The 18892-nt window shown below is 41.3% G+C and overlaps 1 protein-coding gene across 1 annotated transcript in view; it reads right to left on the bottom strand.

Annotated features, from left to right (window-relative positions):
• Positions 1-16832, bottom strand: part of MSL2 (MSL complex subunit 2) — a 36335-nt gene extending 19503 nt beyond the window's left edge. Inside the window, exon 1 of the mRNA XM_070433467.1 lies at positions 15684-16832. Coding sequence (XP_070289568.1) covers positions 15684-15825 — 142 coding nt within the window. The 5' untranslated portion in view covers positions 15826-16832. The remainder of the gene's footprint in view (positions 1-15683) is intronic.
• Positions 16833-18892: the final 2060 nt, after the last annotated feature.

Consider the following 18892-nt stretch of genomic DNA (forward strand, 5'->3'; position numbering starts at 1 on the left):
GCAGAACCTGTGCCCAATAGTTTTTTTGCAGGCATATGTTGAAGTCTAAACCTCTTTAAAATGTTTTGATTTGGCAAAATTCATTATTATGAGTACTACTATAATAACAACTTCAAGTCAAAGAAAAATGAATTTTAAATGAAAAAACCCTCCTAAGAAGACAGCACCATTTTCCTTTTGGTAGGGTTTCATAACCCTGGTCTGTTTTTCTTTTTTAAATTTTTGATTGAGCAGCCCTTAGAATATATTCCTTTAAACTTCCACACAAGTTTATTAATAGTAAACCAAAAAGCAAATACATGTCTCAAAAAATCCAACAGATCCAAATGACAAATTAAGGTTTCAAAGAAATTAGTAGTTTTCTAAATATTTAAGCAGCTATATCCCAGACCACCATTGTGCTTTAATCACCTGGATTCCAAAACCAACAAACTGTTTTCTTTAAAATATCTAGCACAGCCCTGGCCAATTTGGCTCAATGGATAGAGTGTTGGCCTGCGGACTGAAAGGTCCCAGGTTTGATTCCAGTCAAGGGCATGTACCTTGGTTGTGGGCACATGGGGTGGGGGGTGGAGGGGGGGGTGCAGGAGGCAGCTGATCAATGTTTCTCTCTCCCATCGATGTTTCTAGCTCTCTATCCCTCTCCCTTCCTCTCTGTAAAAAAATCAATAAAATATATTTTAAAAAATAAAATATCTAGCACAAATAATCGTAACAGAAAAATATGCATTTTAATAAAAAACTGAGAATAATATGATAGATCTGCATTAATCACAAAAAATAGTGATACACAGATTATTTTGACCACTTAACCAAGTAATTATTTTTTTAAGTTCATTACATCACTTTAACTAACTACACTGCCATTTAACATGGGATTCTCCAACCCATGTTAGAGACCAATCATTAACTAAATATGTATGCCAGGGGAGTGAAGAATGGGGGGGGAGACAAAAATCTGTTTCCAGTTGGGAAAAGGAATATAACTAGTTTGCTGGAAAATGAAAATCAGTGAACACTGCAACTTTAAAAGTATGAATGTTATTCAAGTCAAACTGTTTACTGAACATCCTAATGGCTAACCTTTAGAGTTTCTTTAACTTTTATGTCTTTGGTTAACCTAAAACTATGAAAATTACTTCCTGATACTCTCAGTGATAACAATTGTTTATAAAAGGTAAGTTTCTCCAGTCAACTACCATTATAAACTAAAAAACCAAACACTTGCCCTAACCTGTTTTTCTCAGTGATTAGAGTGTCGGCCCTCAGACTGGAGGGTCTTGGGTTTGATTCCAGTCAAGAGCATGTACCTTGGTTGCAGCCTTGATCCCCAGCCCTGGTCAGGGTGGGTGTGGGAAGCAACCAATTGATAATGTCTCTCCCTTCCACTCTCACTAAAAATCAATGAGGGAAAAAAAAAAATATCCTCGGGCAAGGATTAACCAAAAAGTAAAAAATAAAAGATTAAAAAACAACAAACACTCACCACAGATTATTAAATGAATTATATATACCACTGAGACCACAACATATTCATAAACTCATCATGCCTCATTTCATATTCTAATAAGAATTAAAAGAGAATGCCAGACATCATTCTTCTTAATAATTATGTAGGGTAGCCCTTCATAGAGTGTTTTGTGGTTACAGAGCATTTATGTAATATTTTATTATTTTCATACTTTCACAAAGCAATGATAGTCTCATTAAAATATTAGCAATAAGATAATACAGGCTGGTAAATCAGGCACAATTAACTTGATATATAGCTGAGCATTCAAACATTTAATCACATCAAAATAAATCTAGATACAAATTTCCCAAACTGGTGTTCCACTGAACCAGAAAGCATTTACAGGTTTGCTTTAATACACTCTTGGAGAGTCATCTCAAAATATCAGTGTCTTAAAACTGAATTCTACAGCTGTCAAGAAACTTGCTTAATATGGCATTACTTAAATTTACTGGCACACTTTTTTTTTAACTGTACTTATTAACCTCACAGTCGGAATATTCCAAGACAGCTATTCCTTTAAACAGTCACTATTCTCATCCATGGGTTAGTATTAGAATCATCTAGGTGGCCTACTCCAAAAATGACTCAATGTCTGAAGATTTGGCCCAAGAATGTTTATTAAGATTAAATAAAATTTAAAATGTCACAGCACTGGCGGCTGCTGTATGGGACAGCATAGGTTTAGAATATAATCTGACTCTGTTTCCAAACAAAAGAGAATAATCAGATTTACTCTCCCACCTGAAACAACCAAAAAACTGGACAAAACAATTGTTTTCAGATATTGAGCAACAGAAAGCACAGAACAGCGATCCCTGGGATAGGAAACAAACAAGGTAAGCCTACAACTGCCCCCAGCTTATACCTAGAGATAATTTTCAGACTGCAGCACAAGGAAAGAGCCCAAACACACCTTAGTGATCTCCCTAAAATGAGAAGACAGAGTTGGGAGGCCAAGGCAGTTGGACTTTTCAGGCCAGAGTACTAGACATAAGAAAGCTGCACAGAGAAAGAGCTCCAGATATTTAAACCAGGTCCCTTTCAAGTCTTCAGCTGAGTACCGATTAGCATATGCACATTAGGAAATTACCTCAGCCTAAAGAAAGAACACCCAGAAAGGAACAAAGTGAAAATCCCAATGTAAGTCAGAGGCAACAGAATAATTCCTAATCCCAACACCAAGAGTGAGAAACATAATTCATAAGGCATCAGATTGAATAAGGCATCATCTTGCTCAGTACTGCAGAAAAATTAGCTCCTAAAGGCTGCTTTGGTCCTACCTAATAAAAGCTAAAACAAGCCTCAAAAAGATCAAACTGTCTACAAATAACATAACCTCATCCCAAGAACAAAGCTCAACAATATTTATAGTACAAAAATATCTATCGCCTGGCTGGCGTGGCTCAGTGGTTGAGCGTTGACCTATGAACTAGGAGGTCATGGTTCAATTCCCAGTCAGGGCATATGCCTGGGTTGTGGGCTCGATCTCCAGTGTGGGGCTTGCAGAAGGCAGCCAATCAATGATTCTGTCTCATCATTGATGTTTCTGTCTGTCTCACCCTCTCCCTTCCTCTCCAAAATCAATAAAAATATATATATATATATTAAAAAAAAGAACAGCCCTAACGGGTCTGGCTCAGTGGATAGAGCATCGGCCTATGGACTCAAGGGTCCCAGGTTCGATTCCGGTCAAGGGCATGTACCTTGGTTGCGGGCACATACCCAGTAGGGAGTGCGCAGGAGGCAGCTGATCGATGTTTCTCACTCATCGATGTTTGTAACTCTCTATCCTTCTCCCTTCCTCTGTAAAAAAAAATCAATAAAATATATTTTTTTAAAAAAGAACAAAAATATCTATCAACAAATTAAAATTTTACGGACAAGGTAAAAGTCACAATATCCAGCATCCAATAAAAAATTAATGAGCCCGGCTGGTGTGGCTCAGTGGCTGAGCTTCAACCCAAGAACCAAGAGGTCACCGGTTTGATTCTTGGTCAGGGCACATGCTTGGGTTGCAAGCTCCATCCCCAGTAGGGGGCATGCAACAGGCAGCTGATCAAATTATTCTCTCTCATCACTGATGTTTCTACCTCTCTCTCCCTTTCTCTTCCTCTCTGAAATCAATATACAATAAAAATATATATTTTTTAAAAGACAAAAAATTAATAAGGCATACAAAGAAATAGAAAACTATTACCCATAAACAGCAACATAACCTAGAAATGATAGATGAATTAGGGCAGAACATTAAAAATTAAACTTAAAACTATAGTCCATGTGTTCAAAATTGTTGTATACACTTAATAAAAGCTTCAAAATACATGAAGCAGAAACTGTTAAAACTCCACAGAGAATTTGACAAAACCAAAATTATAATTAAGAGATTTCAACATCTCTCAAAGACAAAATGAATAGGAAATCAGTAAGGGTAGAGAAGATTTGAACAACACTAACAAATAATTTGTGAAAATGTTTTAATTGTCCAGAAACATTGTGAACCAACAACCGCCAAATAAGTAAAGCAATCCTGATTTTTATCCAGGTAAGAAGGGTTCACAAAATAATTCAAGATCCCAACAGTAGAATTTTATGGTTCAAAATAATGTCGAGAGTACGAGAGACCTTACAAAATTCTCTACCTCTAAGGATTACAAATTCAAATGTCTAGAGGGCCATGCAGGTAAAGTTTCTTCTTTTTCTTCCTCTTTTTTTTTCTTTTTTTTTAAGTGACAAAGGCTGGGAGGGAACCAAGGGCAAACTGCAGAGGATTTACTTACCTCCACCCCCAAAAGGGAGAAACCCCCTCTCAACTACCCTCAGTGATGCCATGTCATGAGGGAGTGTACACCCACTGATGCCAGACCTTACAGTTTTCTAGGGGTGCCTAAAATCTGGATTTTTATATGAAGGCTAGATTTTAAAACTATGACCAACAAATTTAGTAAAATTTTTATCGAGCTAAAAAAATGCCTAGGGGCCCTAGCCAGTTTGCCTCAGTGGATAGATTGTCAGTCAGCCTGCAGACTTGTGATTTCTCCTTCTGGTCAAGGGTTCGATTCCTCACATCAATGTTTTTGTCTCTCCCCCTCCATCCCACTCTCTCTAAAAAATCAATGGAAAATATCTACGGGTAAGGATTAACAACAACAAAGAGCCTGGGGGCTAATTCACAACCAAATCTCTGCTTTAGTCCAATAAAATGAAACTAAGATAAATTTGTTCAAATTATCAAGGCAGACAATACCATCTGGCCACATCTAAAACACTCTGGACATGAACACAAAGGTCCACACTTTTAGAAGAAATTGAATTCAGAGTGCTTCCAGGACAGATACTTAGTGATGTCTACCTTCTCAGAGAAGATATGAAAACTGTCTTCCAATAGTTGAAAAGGTAAAATTTTATCAAAGGCTTTTTTCAATTGTTCCAGAGGACTAAAAAAAAAAAAAAATGAGGAGGAGACAATTATAGAGACGGAGACTTGGGTAAATTGGAAGAACTTTCTAAAGAAACCAACTTTTCTAAAGAAAAAAAGAAAGTTATCAAACAATGATGTGGCTATTCTGCAGAGTAGAATTTAGCTCCCTAACCCAGAAGTATTCAGAAAAGGCTTGGATGAACTTTTAATATTATAGAAAGTATTCTTTGATGTGAAGAAATAGCTGTACGATATATGATCCTTTCTGCCTAAGGCTTTATAAATTCTCATCATGAAAAATAGCCCAGTAAATATCTTCCTTGTAAGACCTATGTAAAAATTGAGCTGGTTAGCTCAGTGACACCATATAGAGATCCCTGAGTCAGCCCACAGCTTCTGGTAAATATGACATAGTTATATCCTACGTCATATCCTGAATATGTTCAGTCACAGGCTGGACAACCAAATGATTAACTGTAGAGAGGATTCAGAAATGCATCACAAGAATACCTGAATTGGAATGTTGCTTTCTAATCCTAGATTCCTGTATTACATATTGCCAGAGTCCTAGATATCAGAACCTTAGGCAGAGATTTGAACGTCAAGGGAAAAACATTTAGAAGGATTGGTAGGGGGGCTGAAAGTCCTTAGGTTGTTACACTCTGAACTCACACCCCCACTTTAGATATGCCTTTAAATACTATATAAAGAATCGCTTCTCAGCCTTTTGGCTAAGATTAAGTATAAATATTACATAAAGAATTTTAAAACCATTCAACCTTTCCAGAAAACATACTGATTTCCAAGGTATAGACCAGGCAACATCTTAAGTGCACATTTTCTGTAGGTTATAACAAAGAAAATAGACAAATGTTAACTGATAAGACAACTAAAATCAGCACACACAAAATACACTGGGTGTAAAACTAGATTAAAACTTGGAAAAAAAAACAGATATTCCAACTCTGCAAAGATTCAGGATCTCTGGAGTAAAAGGGTAATGAATGAAAATTCTGCTAAATTATTATGGACGAGTTGGAACAAGAAAATAGCCAGATATACAGTAATTAAGGTGAAAATCTACTCCTGCCAAAACCGGTTTGGCTCAGTGGATAGAGTGTCGGCCTGCGGACTGAAAGGTCCCGGGTTCGATTCCGGTCAAGGGCATGTACCTGGGTTGTGGGCACATCTCCAGTGGGAGATGTGCAGGAGGCAGCTGATCGATGTCTCTCTCTCATTGATGTTTCTAGCTCTCTATCTCTCTCCCTTTCTCTCTGTGGAAAATCAATAAAATATATTTTTTAAAAAAAAGAAAAAAAAAAAGAAAGTCTACTCCTGACAAGGGAACAAAAATAATAATAATCTTTAAAAGAAAAAAAACAAGAGTAAGAGTTTGAAATTAAATGGACAAGAAGACAAAAGTGACTCCTGGACACAAAGAAAAATGTAAGAAAAGTTAGAATAAGAACTTTGAAATACCACTTTTTAAAATAAGAGATAAAATTTAGAAAGTACATCAGAACTCGAAAAAACAAATTTAAATGAATCATACATAAAAGTAGCTAAGTGGACTCTGAGGGATATGTCAACTGAGAGAAGCCAATACAATAAGGCATTAACCAACGAATGATGGCGTGCTATGGATGTTATCAATATGATATGAGTGCTCATATGAAAACAAGGAATGCAAAGAAAGGAGACCTGGATGTTCAAAGATATGTGCAAAGGATGTTCAAAGACTCAGAAGATATGTTGTTATACTATATCAAATAGTATATAAAATTATTTTAAAATCAAAGTTTCCAGGGAAGGGCATAAAATAAAAATTTTTATATTATTTTTTATCCTTTCCTAATTATATTTCCAATATTTCCTCACCCCTAAACACCAATCACCATCACATTATTCGACATTGTCTCATCCTTCTCTTCATTCTCCTTAGGCCCACACCTGAACTGCTCTAAATTCTATCTTAACTGCAACCTCTCCCAAAATCTACAACGAATTGCTAAACCCTTGAAGAATATTTTAATTGGGCTGTCCCTATATCATTACAAACTAGCCTACCTAAATTCTTCATGTCCTTCCAAACTTCATTTCTGATATGAACTTTGACTCCTGCAATTTTTCCCATGCATCTGTATTAAACTGCCAGGTTTTGTCAGTTCTTAAATATAATTCAAAACATTTTATCAAGTATATGCTATGTGAAAGCACTGTGCTAGACATGTTTATAAATTTTAGAAGAGGAAATGTCTCATTTAACCTATTCATAGTGAGGCCCTGGCCAGTGTGTCTCGTTGGTTGAGCATCATTCCGTGCACCCAGAGGTTGCTGGTTCAATTCCTGGTCAGGGCACATGCCTAGGTTATAGGCTCCATCCCCAGTGGAGGAGGCGGGTGGGGGAAAAGTGCAGGAGGCAGCCCAGATTGATGTTTCTCTCTCTTTCTCCCTTCCTCTCAATACAAACGTATTTTTTTAAATCTATTCATAGTGAAATATGACAAAGTATATACAGAGTACACATCAAAGAATTAAAGTATTATGATGACCATAAGACAAAAATTTCCCTTAGCATTTTCTATGTTGTTCCCTTACCACTGCCACCACTATTCAGTAATCAATTCCATATTTTACTCCTAAATCAATCTTTTCTAAAATAGAATTTAAAGTACATCCCTCTCCTAGTTAAAATGTTGTCTCTCAAATGCTTACAACAGTGATTTACAAATCCCCTGTCCCATATCAAGACCGGAGGGAAGGTTACAAGGCACTCAAGGCACTACCCACAGAAATTCCAATTCAATCAGTCTGATAATTGGGAATCTGAATTTTAACAAGCCCTTTAGATTATATTTAATTTTGGCAACCTATAGAAGATACGTTTTTAAAAAACTTTATCAACTTTAGAGAGAGAGAGAAAGAGGGAAAGGGGGGAGAAAGAGAGAGAGCAAGAAGGACTGAGAAACATCAATTTGTTGTTCCACCTATTTATGCATTCTTGGTTGATTCTTCTATGTGCCCTGACCAGGACTGAACCCACAACCCTGTCAAATTGGGACAATGCTCTAACCAACTGAGCTACCCAGCCAGAACTAAAACACACTTTGAAAAAAAGAAAAGAAAAACACATCTACAAAATAAATGTCAAATTCCTTAGCCTGGCATTAAAGGTCCCCACACAAAAGGCCCCTGAGTAACAACCACTATACTGCAAGGGGTCTCTCCCCTTCATGGAAATAAACTTTTCTGCAACCTCAACAAGCCAACTGTTCTCTCCATCAAGCCTTACTGAAAAAGAGCAACTAACTTCACCATTTCTCTTGGTCCCACTCAAGCCCCATACTTCCTAGATTTCACTTAAACTGAAACAATTTCTTCTGCCTAATTCTACATCCCATACAGCCAGCCTTGAACCATTATTCAAACTATTAACTTTCCAGAATTTTTACAGTACTAAAAGAAACTGTAAAAAGATTTTTCTTAGGAAAAGAAACCAAACAAATGGTTAAATAAATATGTGAAATAAAAGAAGTGCATCTACCAGGCAAATTACTAACTACTGTTCCTCTTTACCAGCCCACTAGATAAATGCTCCCTAAAGAATTCTTCCCATATCAGAGAGAACAGGTGAACTTAAATCCCTCCCCCCAAAAAAACTGGTAAACCAACTCTGCTTTAACACTAATCAGATGTCCTTAAACGATGTTCAGAACAGCTATTCAAAAACAAATTATATGAAGGGAAATATTCATTTATGGCTAATTTCTAAAATTTTTACATATGCAATAAAGTTAATTTATAAATGGTTCTACGGAATTAATAAAAACGTAGTAAGTGAAATAAATTTTCAAGATAAAAAATAATAGTGATTCGCCCTGGCCAGGTGAATCTCTGTGGCTCAATTGGTTGGAGTGTCATCTCATCTACCAAGAGGCTGCTGGTTCGATTCCAGGTCAGGGTGCATACCTAGGTTTGAGGTTAGATCCCCAGTCAGGGCACGTGCAGAAGGTGACTAATCGCTGTTTCTCTCCCTCTCCCTCTCCCCCTCTCCCCCTTCTTACTCTCTCTTTTTTCCCCCTCTCTCTAAAATCAATAAGCATATCCCCCAGTGAGAATTAAAAAAAAAAAAAGGTTGGTGATTCTTCAAGATGATATACAAATGACCAACAAGCATATGATCAATGTCACTAATCATTATAGAAATGCAAATCAAAATCACAATGAGGTATCACCTCACACTCATTAGAATGGCTACTATCAAAAAAAATATTTTGCCTGGCAAGCATGGCTCAGTGGTTGAGCATCAACCTATGAACCAGGAGGTCACAGTTCAAATCCTGGTCAGGGCATATGTCCTGCTGCAGGCTAGATCCCCAGAGTGGAGTGTGCAGGAGGCAGTCAATCAATGATTCTCTCTCATCATTGATGTTTCTCTCTCTCTCTCCCTCTCTGAAATCAATAAAAATATATTTTAAATAAACTTTTTTTAAAATAGAAAATACAGCCTGGTCAGTATGATTCAGTGGTTAAAGGTCGACCCATTCCCAGTCAAGGCAAATGCCCGGGTTGCTGGCTCAATCCCCAGTAGGGCGAGTGTAGGAAGCAGCTGATCAATGACTCAATGACTCTCCTCTCATCCCGTCCCTGAAATCAATTTTAAGAAATAAGTAAAAACAAAAAATAAATTTTAAAAAATTTCATGTGTTCACTTAACCATCGGAGATTTAGGTTTAAAAAAAAAAAAATTAAGATGGCAAATTTAGCTCTAGCTGGTTTGGCTCACTGGATAGAGCATCAGCCTGTGGACTTAAGGGTCTCGAAGGGTCTCAGGCTTGATTCCGGTCAAGGGCATGTACCTATGTTGCAAGTTCAATCTCAAGGTACCTCCGGGAGACAACAGAAGTCTCTCAGTCTCTCCCCCTCCCTTCCGCTCTCTAAAAATCAATGGATTAACAACAACAAAAAAAGATACCAAATTTTATATTATGTTTACTAACAATAAAAAATTTTAACTATAGTGATTTTAAGTAGAAGAAAAATAAAATCTTAAGTATCAAATGAACTTTTAATGACAAAATTTTTTAAAATCCAGGTTAGAAAAATATAAATCCAGGCTTGACAAAAATATGAAATATTAATATAACACATACAATTATTCAAATGGCCTTTTAATTTAAATGTGTAAACTTGTAAGACCTCAAATAATATAATAAATTTGATCTGTAGCCGAAACCGGTTTGGCTCAGTGGATAGAGCGTCGGCCTGCGGACTGAAGGGTCCCAGGTTCGATTCCGGTCAAGGGCATGTACCTGGGTTGCGGGCACATCCCCAGTAGGAGGTGTGCAGGAGGCAGCTGATCAATGTTTCTCTCTCATCCATGTTTCTAACTATCTCTCTCCCTTCCTCTCTGTAAAAAATCAATAAAATATATATATTTTTTTTAATATATTTTATTGATTTTTTACAGAGAGGAAGGGAGAGAGATAGAGAGCCAGAAACATCGATGAGAGAGAAACATCGACCAGCTGCCTCCTGCACACCCCCTACTGGGGATGTGCCCGCAACCCAGGCACATGCCCTTGACCGGAATCGAACCCGGGACCCTTGAGTCCGCAGGCAGACGCTCTATCCACTGAGCCAAACCGGTCTTGGCATCAATAAAATATATTAAAAAAAAAAAAATTTGATCTGTAGAATCAAATCCTGTTAGAGTTGGGTGTGTAATTTGCCCGGATGGTGCGGCTCAGTGGATTGAGCATCATCCTATGAACCATGAGGTCCAGGGTACATGCCCAGAATGTGGACTGGATCCCCAGTGGGGGGCGTTGCAGGAGGCAGTTGATGTATCTATCTTTCCCTCTCTCCCTTCCTATCTAAAAATTAATAAAAACATATTAAGAATAAATAAAAAATGTGTAGTTTACAATAAGACACTCCAAGCTATATGTTCAAATTCCAGTTAAGAAGATTCTTACTATTTATAAATTATTTGTTCTGTCAAAACCAAAGTTAATTCCAATATTTCACACTGGAAGAGATTCTTAAGACATCTACTCCACTAATTCCAGGGGGGTGGGGTACATACAATGGCAAAAGAGAAAAGTAAGTAAAGTGAAGGTAGTTGTTCAGAAAGCTAAATCTATTTGGTTTTAAGGCAAATACTTCATTTGAGAGCATATCCTTCCTACTTTGAAACTTTGTCATTTTAATAATTTCATCCATTCAACAAGTTAAACCAGTAACTGTCAGGTACTGGGCTACTATAGTAAACAAAACAAGCAAGGCTTTCACCCTTAGGGAACCAACTACCTACCTATCTAAAAGATAGGCTTTTGTCTTTAAGTCCTTTCACATTCAAAACAAAAACTTGTTTAGTTTATATCACCCTATGTGTTTCAATGGGAAACACTAATCTCCAGCCCCTCCCCATCTTGTAAATGAGAAATTGAATGTCTAGAACAGCGGTTCTCAACCTGTGGGTCACGACCCCTTTGGGGGTCGAACGACCCTTTCACAGGGGTCGCCTAAGATCATCGGAAAACACATATATAGTTACATATTGTTTTTGTGATTAATCACTATGCTTTAATTATGTTCAATTTGTAACAATGAAAATACATCCTGCATATCAGATATTTACATTACGATTCCTAACAGTAGCAAAATTACAGTTATGAAGTAGCAACGAAAATAATTTTATGGTTGGGGGTCACCACAACATGAGGAACTGTATTAAAGGGTCGCGGCATTAGGAAGGTTGAGAACCACTGGACTAAAAGGTCCAAAAATATTAAGTAAATCCAAAGGTAAAACCCCTTCGTTCTTAGACTCTAATTAAAACACCAGGAGCCCCACTGTGGCTCAGTTGGTTGGAGCATTGTCTCATGCACCAGAAGGTCCCAAGTTCAATTCCCGGTCAGGGCACATACCTAGGTTGTGAGTTCCATCCCAAGTCAGGGAACGTATAGGAGGCAACCAATCCATGTTAACTCTCTCACATTGATGTTTCTCTCTCTCTCTCCCCCTCCCTTTCTCTCTAAAAAAATAAAAACACCAGGAAAATATTCATGAGTAGAGATTTGATCCTGATTACTTTACAGGACTCCAAATGTCTCAGAAAGTAAAAGTTTTCCATTCAACACATCCTTCCAACTCTAACAGGATTTGATTCTACATATAAAACTTATTACTTGAGGACTTGCAAGTTTAATGGAAAACTTTAAATCCCTAGGACAGAATTTATTAAGTTCCATGCCATTAAAAAAAGAAAAGAAATTATACTTCCTGCTACATGATAAAGCATGTCCCAATATTTAGAGCAAGGGGGAAAAACTGACACAAAAAGTAGTACTCACTATAATTCTGTTTTGTGGCCTAGAAAGTACAGTAATTCTATGAAGCAATATCCCATTCACCTGAAGCTTCAGAAGGTTTAAATATACAAGGCAACTGAAAAACCAAAACCGTGATAATCAGCTAATTTACATTTCAAACAATAACAAAACCTGAAGTTCCAGAGAATAGGGTAAGTTTGACAGTAATTGACCTGACAGTTCAGTCTCTTCTCTCACCTCCTCCTCCCTCTCTCTACTTCTGCACAAGGGATATTAAGTACATATATGTGCCAGACACCAAGTCCATAGACTTGTTCTCATAGGGTCAAAAGGTTTTTCCCCACTAAAAAGCAAGCCCATATATAACAAATTTGGAGAAACAAACTTGAAGAAGGTATAATCATCCTCCATTTGTAGATAAAGGAAGTTGAGGCAAAAACTTAAAGTAACTTGTCTACACAAAAGCAGAAGAATCAAGATTTGAACCTAACTACAAAGTTTGTAAGCCTTTTACTTTCCCTCCCTCACCTACTCTCACTTTCTTCCTGTGTCTCATAAACACCTACACGCAAGTCACTGCTAGGAGAGAAAGGATAAGGCAAGAGGAACACAAAAATGTACAAAAATATGTTCTTTTCCCTAATGTATCAGAAGAATTAGTTATAAAAACTGCACTGACAAAGAAATTAAAATAAAATAAAAACTGCACTGAACGAGTTTTAAGTGCCTGTGACTGGAACAAAGGGTTACAGAGATTCAAAAAACAAAGAGAACTTTTTAGTGGGAAAAGAGGAAAACATAAGGCATGTATATATGTTTGAAAAGGCAAAAAATATCAACCTGGCTGAAGCAGAGCAATTATGTAAGAGAGCAGTTGAATACAGGCTGAAAAGGTAGGACTGCATCAGATGTTTGAGGGCCTGTTGAAACAAACTCCCTATTTACAGCATGCAGCAAGACAGAATTACACTTTACTTTTACTTATCTTCATCAAAGAAAATTGCACAGGCCCTAGAATTGAATGAGTTTATGTTTTTCAACTAAGAAAGAGAGTCTAAGGTAGCACCTGATACCAAGTTTATTAAATGCTGGATCTGAATTCAAATAACTGATTTGTTCCCCTATCTATTGATAACCACAGACTACATTGGGGGGGTGGGGGGGGGTGGGACACCAAGGAGGGAGGCCTGAAGCTACATCCAGATTGCTGAAATTTTATGCCAACTACTCAGTTACAAGGAAGTAGAATCCACAAATCTTTTCCATAGAATGGAGGGGGAGGGAAAGTGAACAAGAAAAAATAATTACAAAGCTCCACTTGTCAGAAAAATTCCCCTTGTGTTGCCAAGACTGGCTTTAAAAAATATTTAAAAACGACACTTGGGGACTCTTTAAATATAATTTCATCTTTAATGGCAATTTTTTTTTTAAATCCAGGTTAGAATCGGGGGGAAATGTTCAATTAGACCACAACTAACCTGAAGCTACTGATAAGAACTTCAAATCCAAGTACCTACACAATTCAAAACTACCATTTCCCCCCTTAGAGAGTTAAATCCCATCTACCTAGTTAAAAGGAGACTTATCAGATCTGCAAGTGTTACCTGGATAACATCACTCTCTACTGCTGTTCTATCTAGCAGCCCTATGTCCGCTCTTTCCCCTACTTCATCCCTACTATCATTACCTCAGCAATCCACTCCCCAAACCTCCAAGAACGGTTTGTGGATAAGAAAGATATAGCAGCTCCATTTCCTCAGTCCACAAACTATCAAAAGCTGTTATAAACAAATAAATAAATAAATAAATACACTCCATAAAAATTCGCAGTGGGGTAAGAGGGAATCTTGAAACCAATCAAATTCTAACGCTTACATTAGTAAAATTTAATCTGAAAGTAAACTTGAAATCTAGCCCAAAACTCATTTTTTATATTAAAAAATTGAGACCCAGGGCAGTTTAGTGATTTGCCCAGGGCAAGTGATTCTCTATAAAGTTAAGATTCAACCAGTCACAGTAGAACTTAATCACCTTCTAACAGAGTTACTTAAATTTTTATGAGATTAAGTACCTGGTGTACAAAAAAAAACAATCTTCACCTCTTCTGCACTCCTTCAGTGCCTTCCCCCAGAGCTATACAGAAAATGCTAGATGAATCTCAAATTAATAATCACAAAATTACACTTTATCTAATTTAAGACAACGTGAAAGCCTGAAATGCCTAAATTTCTGAAATACTGACCAAACAAGTGAGTGGATCAACAAAACCTCAAAATTTGTGTCGTAATAAGAATACGAAGTGGAGTATATTACTGCTTTTTTGGCCAGCTGCTCTTTCCTTTGTATATTAACGTTTTCATCGTGTCTTTTTTTGGGGAGGGGGGGAGGGTAATAGTTATTATACGTGCAGGTAATCCAAATTATTACTTTTGAAAAACTTCGATTTATGAGACAACTTAGCATCTCCATCTCTCAAAAATAACTTGAAAATATCCTCCCCACCACACTATTTTTTTAATATAGTTTTAGTGATTTCAGAGAGGAAGGGAGAGGGGGAGAGAGAGAGAAACATCAATGATGAGAATCATTGATCGGCTGCCTCCTGCACACCCGGCTCTGGGAATCGAGCCCGCAACCTGGACATGCGCCCCTGACTGGAACCAAACCCGGGACCCCTCAGTCCACAGGCCGACGCTCTAACCACTGAACCAAACCAGCTAGGGCCACACTAACATTTTTTTAACAAGAATACCTAATATAACCCTCTACCAGGCCACAATGTATTAAAGCCACAAAATCAGTAAGAAACGTAATCCTGTAAAAATCCCACTAGCTAAAAAGTATTTAGTCCCCTATCAAGTATTCCCTGGCGCACTGTTTACCGTCCAACTGTCAAAGCATTTGTGGAAGAACCTGGGGGAAAGTTCCGCACCGAGTTCATTAGCTGTGGGCGCGTCACATTACACCAGCACCCACACACAACACCAGTTTGGGGAAATGCAAACACGCCACATGTACATGTTTTAACCAGATTTAACTAAGCTAGGTATTAAATCAATTCTTGTACCGAAGGTTAAAAAAAAAAAAAAAAGGCAGCAGGACACATGCATATTTCACGTCATTTTAAAAAACCATCATCAGAAATGCTAAGGAACTGACCTAAGAAGAAATAAACAGTTTCAAACGTTCAGACCGCTGTACAAAGCGGTTTGGAAGGATTCTTTCTGAAATGCCGGGTGAAAGTCCTTTGGAGTTTCAAAACTAATGACTGTATACCACTGCACAAATAACAAAAGCTGAATAATGCAAACTACCATGTTCTCGAACCGTTCCCGTTACCATTGCCCAAAGGTATTAAAAAAAAAAAAAAAAGAAAACAAGCCTAAAAAGGGAACAATAAAAGGCGTCTCACCGCAAACACAGCACGAGAGGGACTGTCGGAAGTAAGGCAAGAGCCTGTTAATCTCGGTAAACGCCTTGGGGTCTCCGGGGTCGTAGTTGAGCACTAGGCGGCTCGCGGAAATGTAGAGAGCAGTAGCATTCACGGGGTTCATTGCAGACACTTCGACACCGTTGGCTCCCGGTTGAAAAAAAATTCCGGATCCAACTTTGTGAGCAGCCTGGGAACAATGGCGAATTTGCAACAACTGGGAGGAAATCAGAGCAGAACCACTGGCCAAAGTAGTCACCAAAATCCGTGCAAGTTTGCGAGGCTGAAGCAATCCTCCCACACATGGGGCCTCGGCGCCCCTCCTCCGTCCCTGAGACTTGCAGATGAAGAAGGAGGAAAAAAAAAAAAAGTAGAGGAACCAGCGTTCGAGTTTGTCCCAGGCGGCCGCGGGGCGCAGAACGTGGCGGCTTCGGGGCTCGGGCCGCGACTCGGCGTTCAGTCTAGCCCCGCGGCTCGGCGGGCGGCCTGCGCTCGAGCTGCATCTCCGGACGCGGAGGTATGTCCTCAGGGCGAGCTGGGCGGGAGCGGGACCCGACCCGGTCCGAGGGGCGGGCACGCTTCTCACCGGCTGCGGGGCCCCTACTCCATCACAGCGCCCGGTGCGGAGGCAGCGGCGACGGCAAGGACGACAGCTCCGGGCTCAGCTTCCTCGATCTAGTGCCCGAAGCCGCGGCGGCTCCGAAGGCGGCTGTTGCTGCTGGCCGAGGCCGCCGCCGCGCTCTCCATATCGCACGCGGGGCCCGGCCTGCGCCCGGCTCTCCGCCCCGGCGATTACAGCCCCGCTGTTCCAGGAGGCGTCGAGGCGGGAAAGTCCGCCCCGCACCCGACAGGGGAGGGCCGGCCGGGAGGGAGGAAGTTCGCGGGCCGGCGGCGGCGGAGCGGCGGCGGGAGGGGGCGGGGAGCAGGCCCAGCCGGGCCGCGGCGGCGCCCCTCGCTCCTTAGTCGCTCGCTCCGAGGTCACCAGGCGCAAGCGCCGCCCCTCACTGCCCGGCCATTTCTCCGCGCTGCACACACGGACACCGCCTCCGCCAAGCACGACGGCCGCCGCCGCCCACGGAGCCCGCCCGGCCGCGGCAGAGGCGAGCGCTCACAGCCAGGCCCGCCGCCGCCCAGCGCACACAGCAGGCCCTGCCGCAGGCCCCTCCCCCCGCGCCTCGCCGCCCTCACCCCGACTCCACGCGCCCCTCTAGCTCGGTAGGGCCCGGGCTGCTGCGGCCTTAATGGATCCTGCGGTCTGTGCGGTGCCCCAAGCCCGGCCGGAGACGACGACCGTTACCCCAACGGGCAAAGCCACTGTCATCCCCGAGACTCCCCCGCCGCCGTCGTCGCTGGCGCTCGCACGCATGCGCACAGCACACTCTCACCCCTCCCCCCCGCCCTTTCCTTTCCCTTGGCTTCCCTTTTCCCCTGCTTCTCCCAGAGCCCCCTCCACGCCCTCCCAGCGCTGTCGGCCCGCTCAGCGCGTGCGCATTCCACCGCCCAGCCCCACCGCCTTTCGCCCTGAACGCGTGCGCTTTGACCGCCCACCCAGAAAACCGGATAAACACATCAGCCCGCTCGCGCCAGCCCCCCCTCCCTCGCTGCCAACCCACCCAGGGCTCACGGCGCATGTCAGGCTCTCCGCACGGAGCATGCTCTCAGAGCGCCACCCGCCCTCCCCGCCCCCCTCCCCCAGGCGCGCTCAAATTCCCTCTCCCGGGCGTGTGGGCGGTGGTGGAACCTCCGCCACTTGACCCATCTTTCCCCGGTGTGGGCTGTCGGCTCCCCGCGCGACACGGCTTCCTCCGTGCCCGCCCCAGTTCAGGCCGGGCGAGGTCGCGCCATGGGACGCTCCGCCCTGGCTGCGGCGCGGCCTCTCATCACCCGGACGGACCACACGAAGAGGAAGCAGCCCCGCGCAGCCCAAGTCCCGCCCCCGCGGCCTTTATCCCGGAACCGGGCTTCTGGACCGCGAAAGGGAGCTGCCGCGGCTGGCTCGCTGGTGCTCGCCCGGCCGGGAGGGCGGGCCGCAGGCAACGTGGCTGCACGCCCCGCGGCTCTGGGCGGCCTTGGCTGGGGCTGAGGGCTCGGAGGCCCGGACCCAAGGCCCTCTCCCCCGGCCAGAGCCGGGCTTCCGCAGTCTCTGGTCCGGGGAGTCAGGCGAAAGGGAGCCGCCCGGCCTTGCAGAGGCGCCATCCCGGGCCGCACGGAGCTCCCCGTGGAACAGTCCAGTTTGAAAAACACGAACCCCTTTTTCAGCTCCGGTGGCAGACCTAGCCCTTCTGTGTAAATCAATCTTAAGAATCCATGGTCCTGCTTTAGAACGAACCCAAATCCTTAAAAGTAGTATCTGTTTTTAAACAAGCTTTTGCCTTATGGGTTTGTGTGTTGTTTGTTTTTTTGGGGGGGCGGGGGGGTCTTGTTTTTGTTTTTGTTTTCCAGAAGACTAAGAACTCAGATTAAGTAAACATCCAGCTTAACCTGATTCCCTTCCGCTGTAAAAGTACAAAACCTTCTTTGACTAGCACAAGTAGAAACACAGCATAGGAACCGTTTCTTATCTCTGGACATACCAAAGTTGTCCAGCATAAGTTTGTGCACGTAGTGGACGCCCTGCACGTTTACAAAATGGAATGTATAACGTAAGGAAATCTTCTGTGGCACACATACATGTTAGTGTCAGGGCCTTGTCACTTAGAGCAGAAATGAATAGTTAAGAGATTGAGGGAACCTGTATAAACCTCTGATATATCATTTCTACTACCATTAAAAACAGGTTTTCTTTATAAGGCCTAGCATATTACCAACAATTAAGTATTAAGCAATAAGGACTAACTTCCTAGTTGTGTTACGCAACAAAGCAGATATTAAAGTGGAGCAAAATATATTTGGTTGTCTTGTATCTGGAAAGCGGCAAATATTCTAAAATTCACTCTCATTCTTAAAATCCCCATCTTTTTTTTTATAAAAGATTTTTTCTAAGCTCCTCTGCAAATAAAACTGTTATAGTATACATCTCTATTTTTATTCCAAATTCTAAGGTCTTCTTCCACAACACAGAGGTGGTTCTTTCCCAAAGGAGCAGCAAGAATAAAATAATCAGCACCGTTTTCTATTCAGGCAGCATAAATTAGCAGTCACCCCAGAAAAGTGATTACTTGCAGGGCCTTAACCTTGCTGATTTTCTCATA

The sequence above is a fragment of the Myotis yumanensis genome, unplaced genomic scaffold (genome assembly GCF_028538775.1).
Source record: "Myotis yumanensis isolate MYYU_CA2020_CCGP unplaced genomic scaffold, mMyoYum1.0.hap1 SCAF_14, whole genome shotgun sequence".
Lineage (NCBI taxonomy): Eukaryota > Metazoa > Chordata > Mammalia > Chiroptera > Vespertilionidae > Myotis > Myotis yumanensis.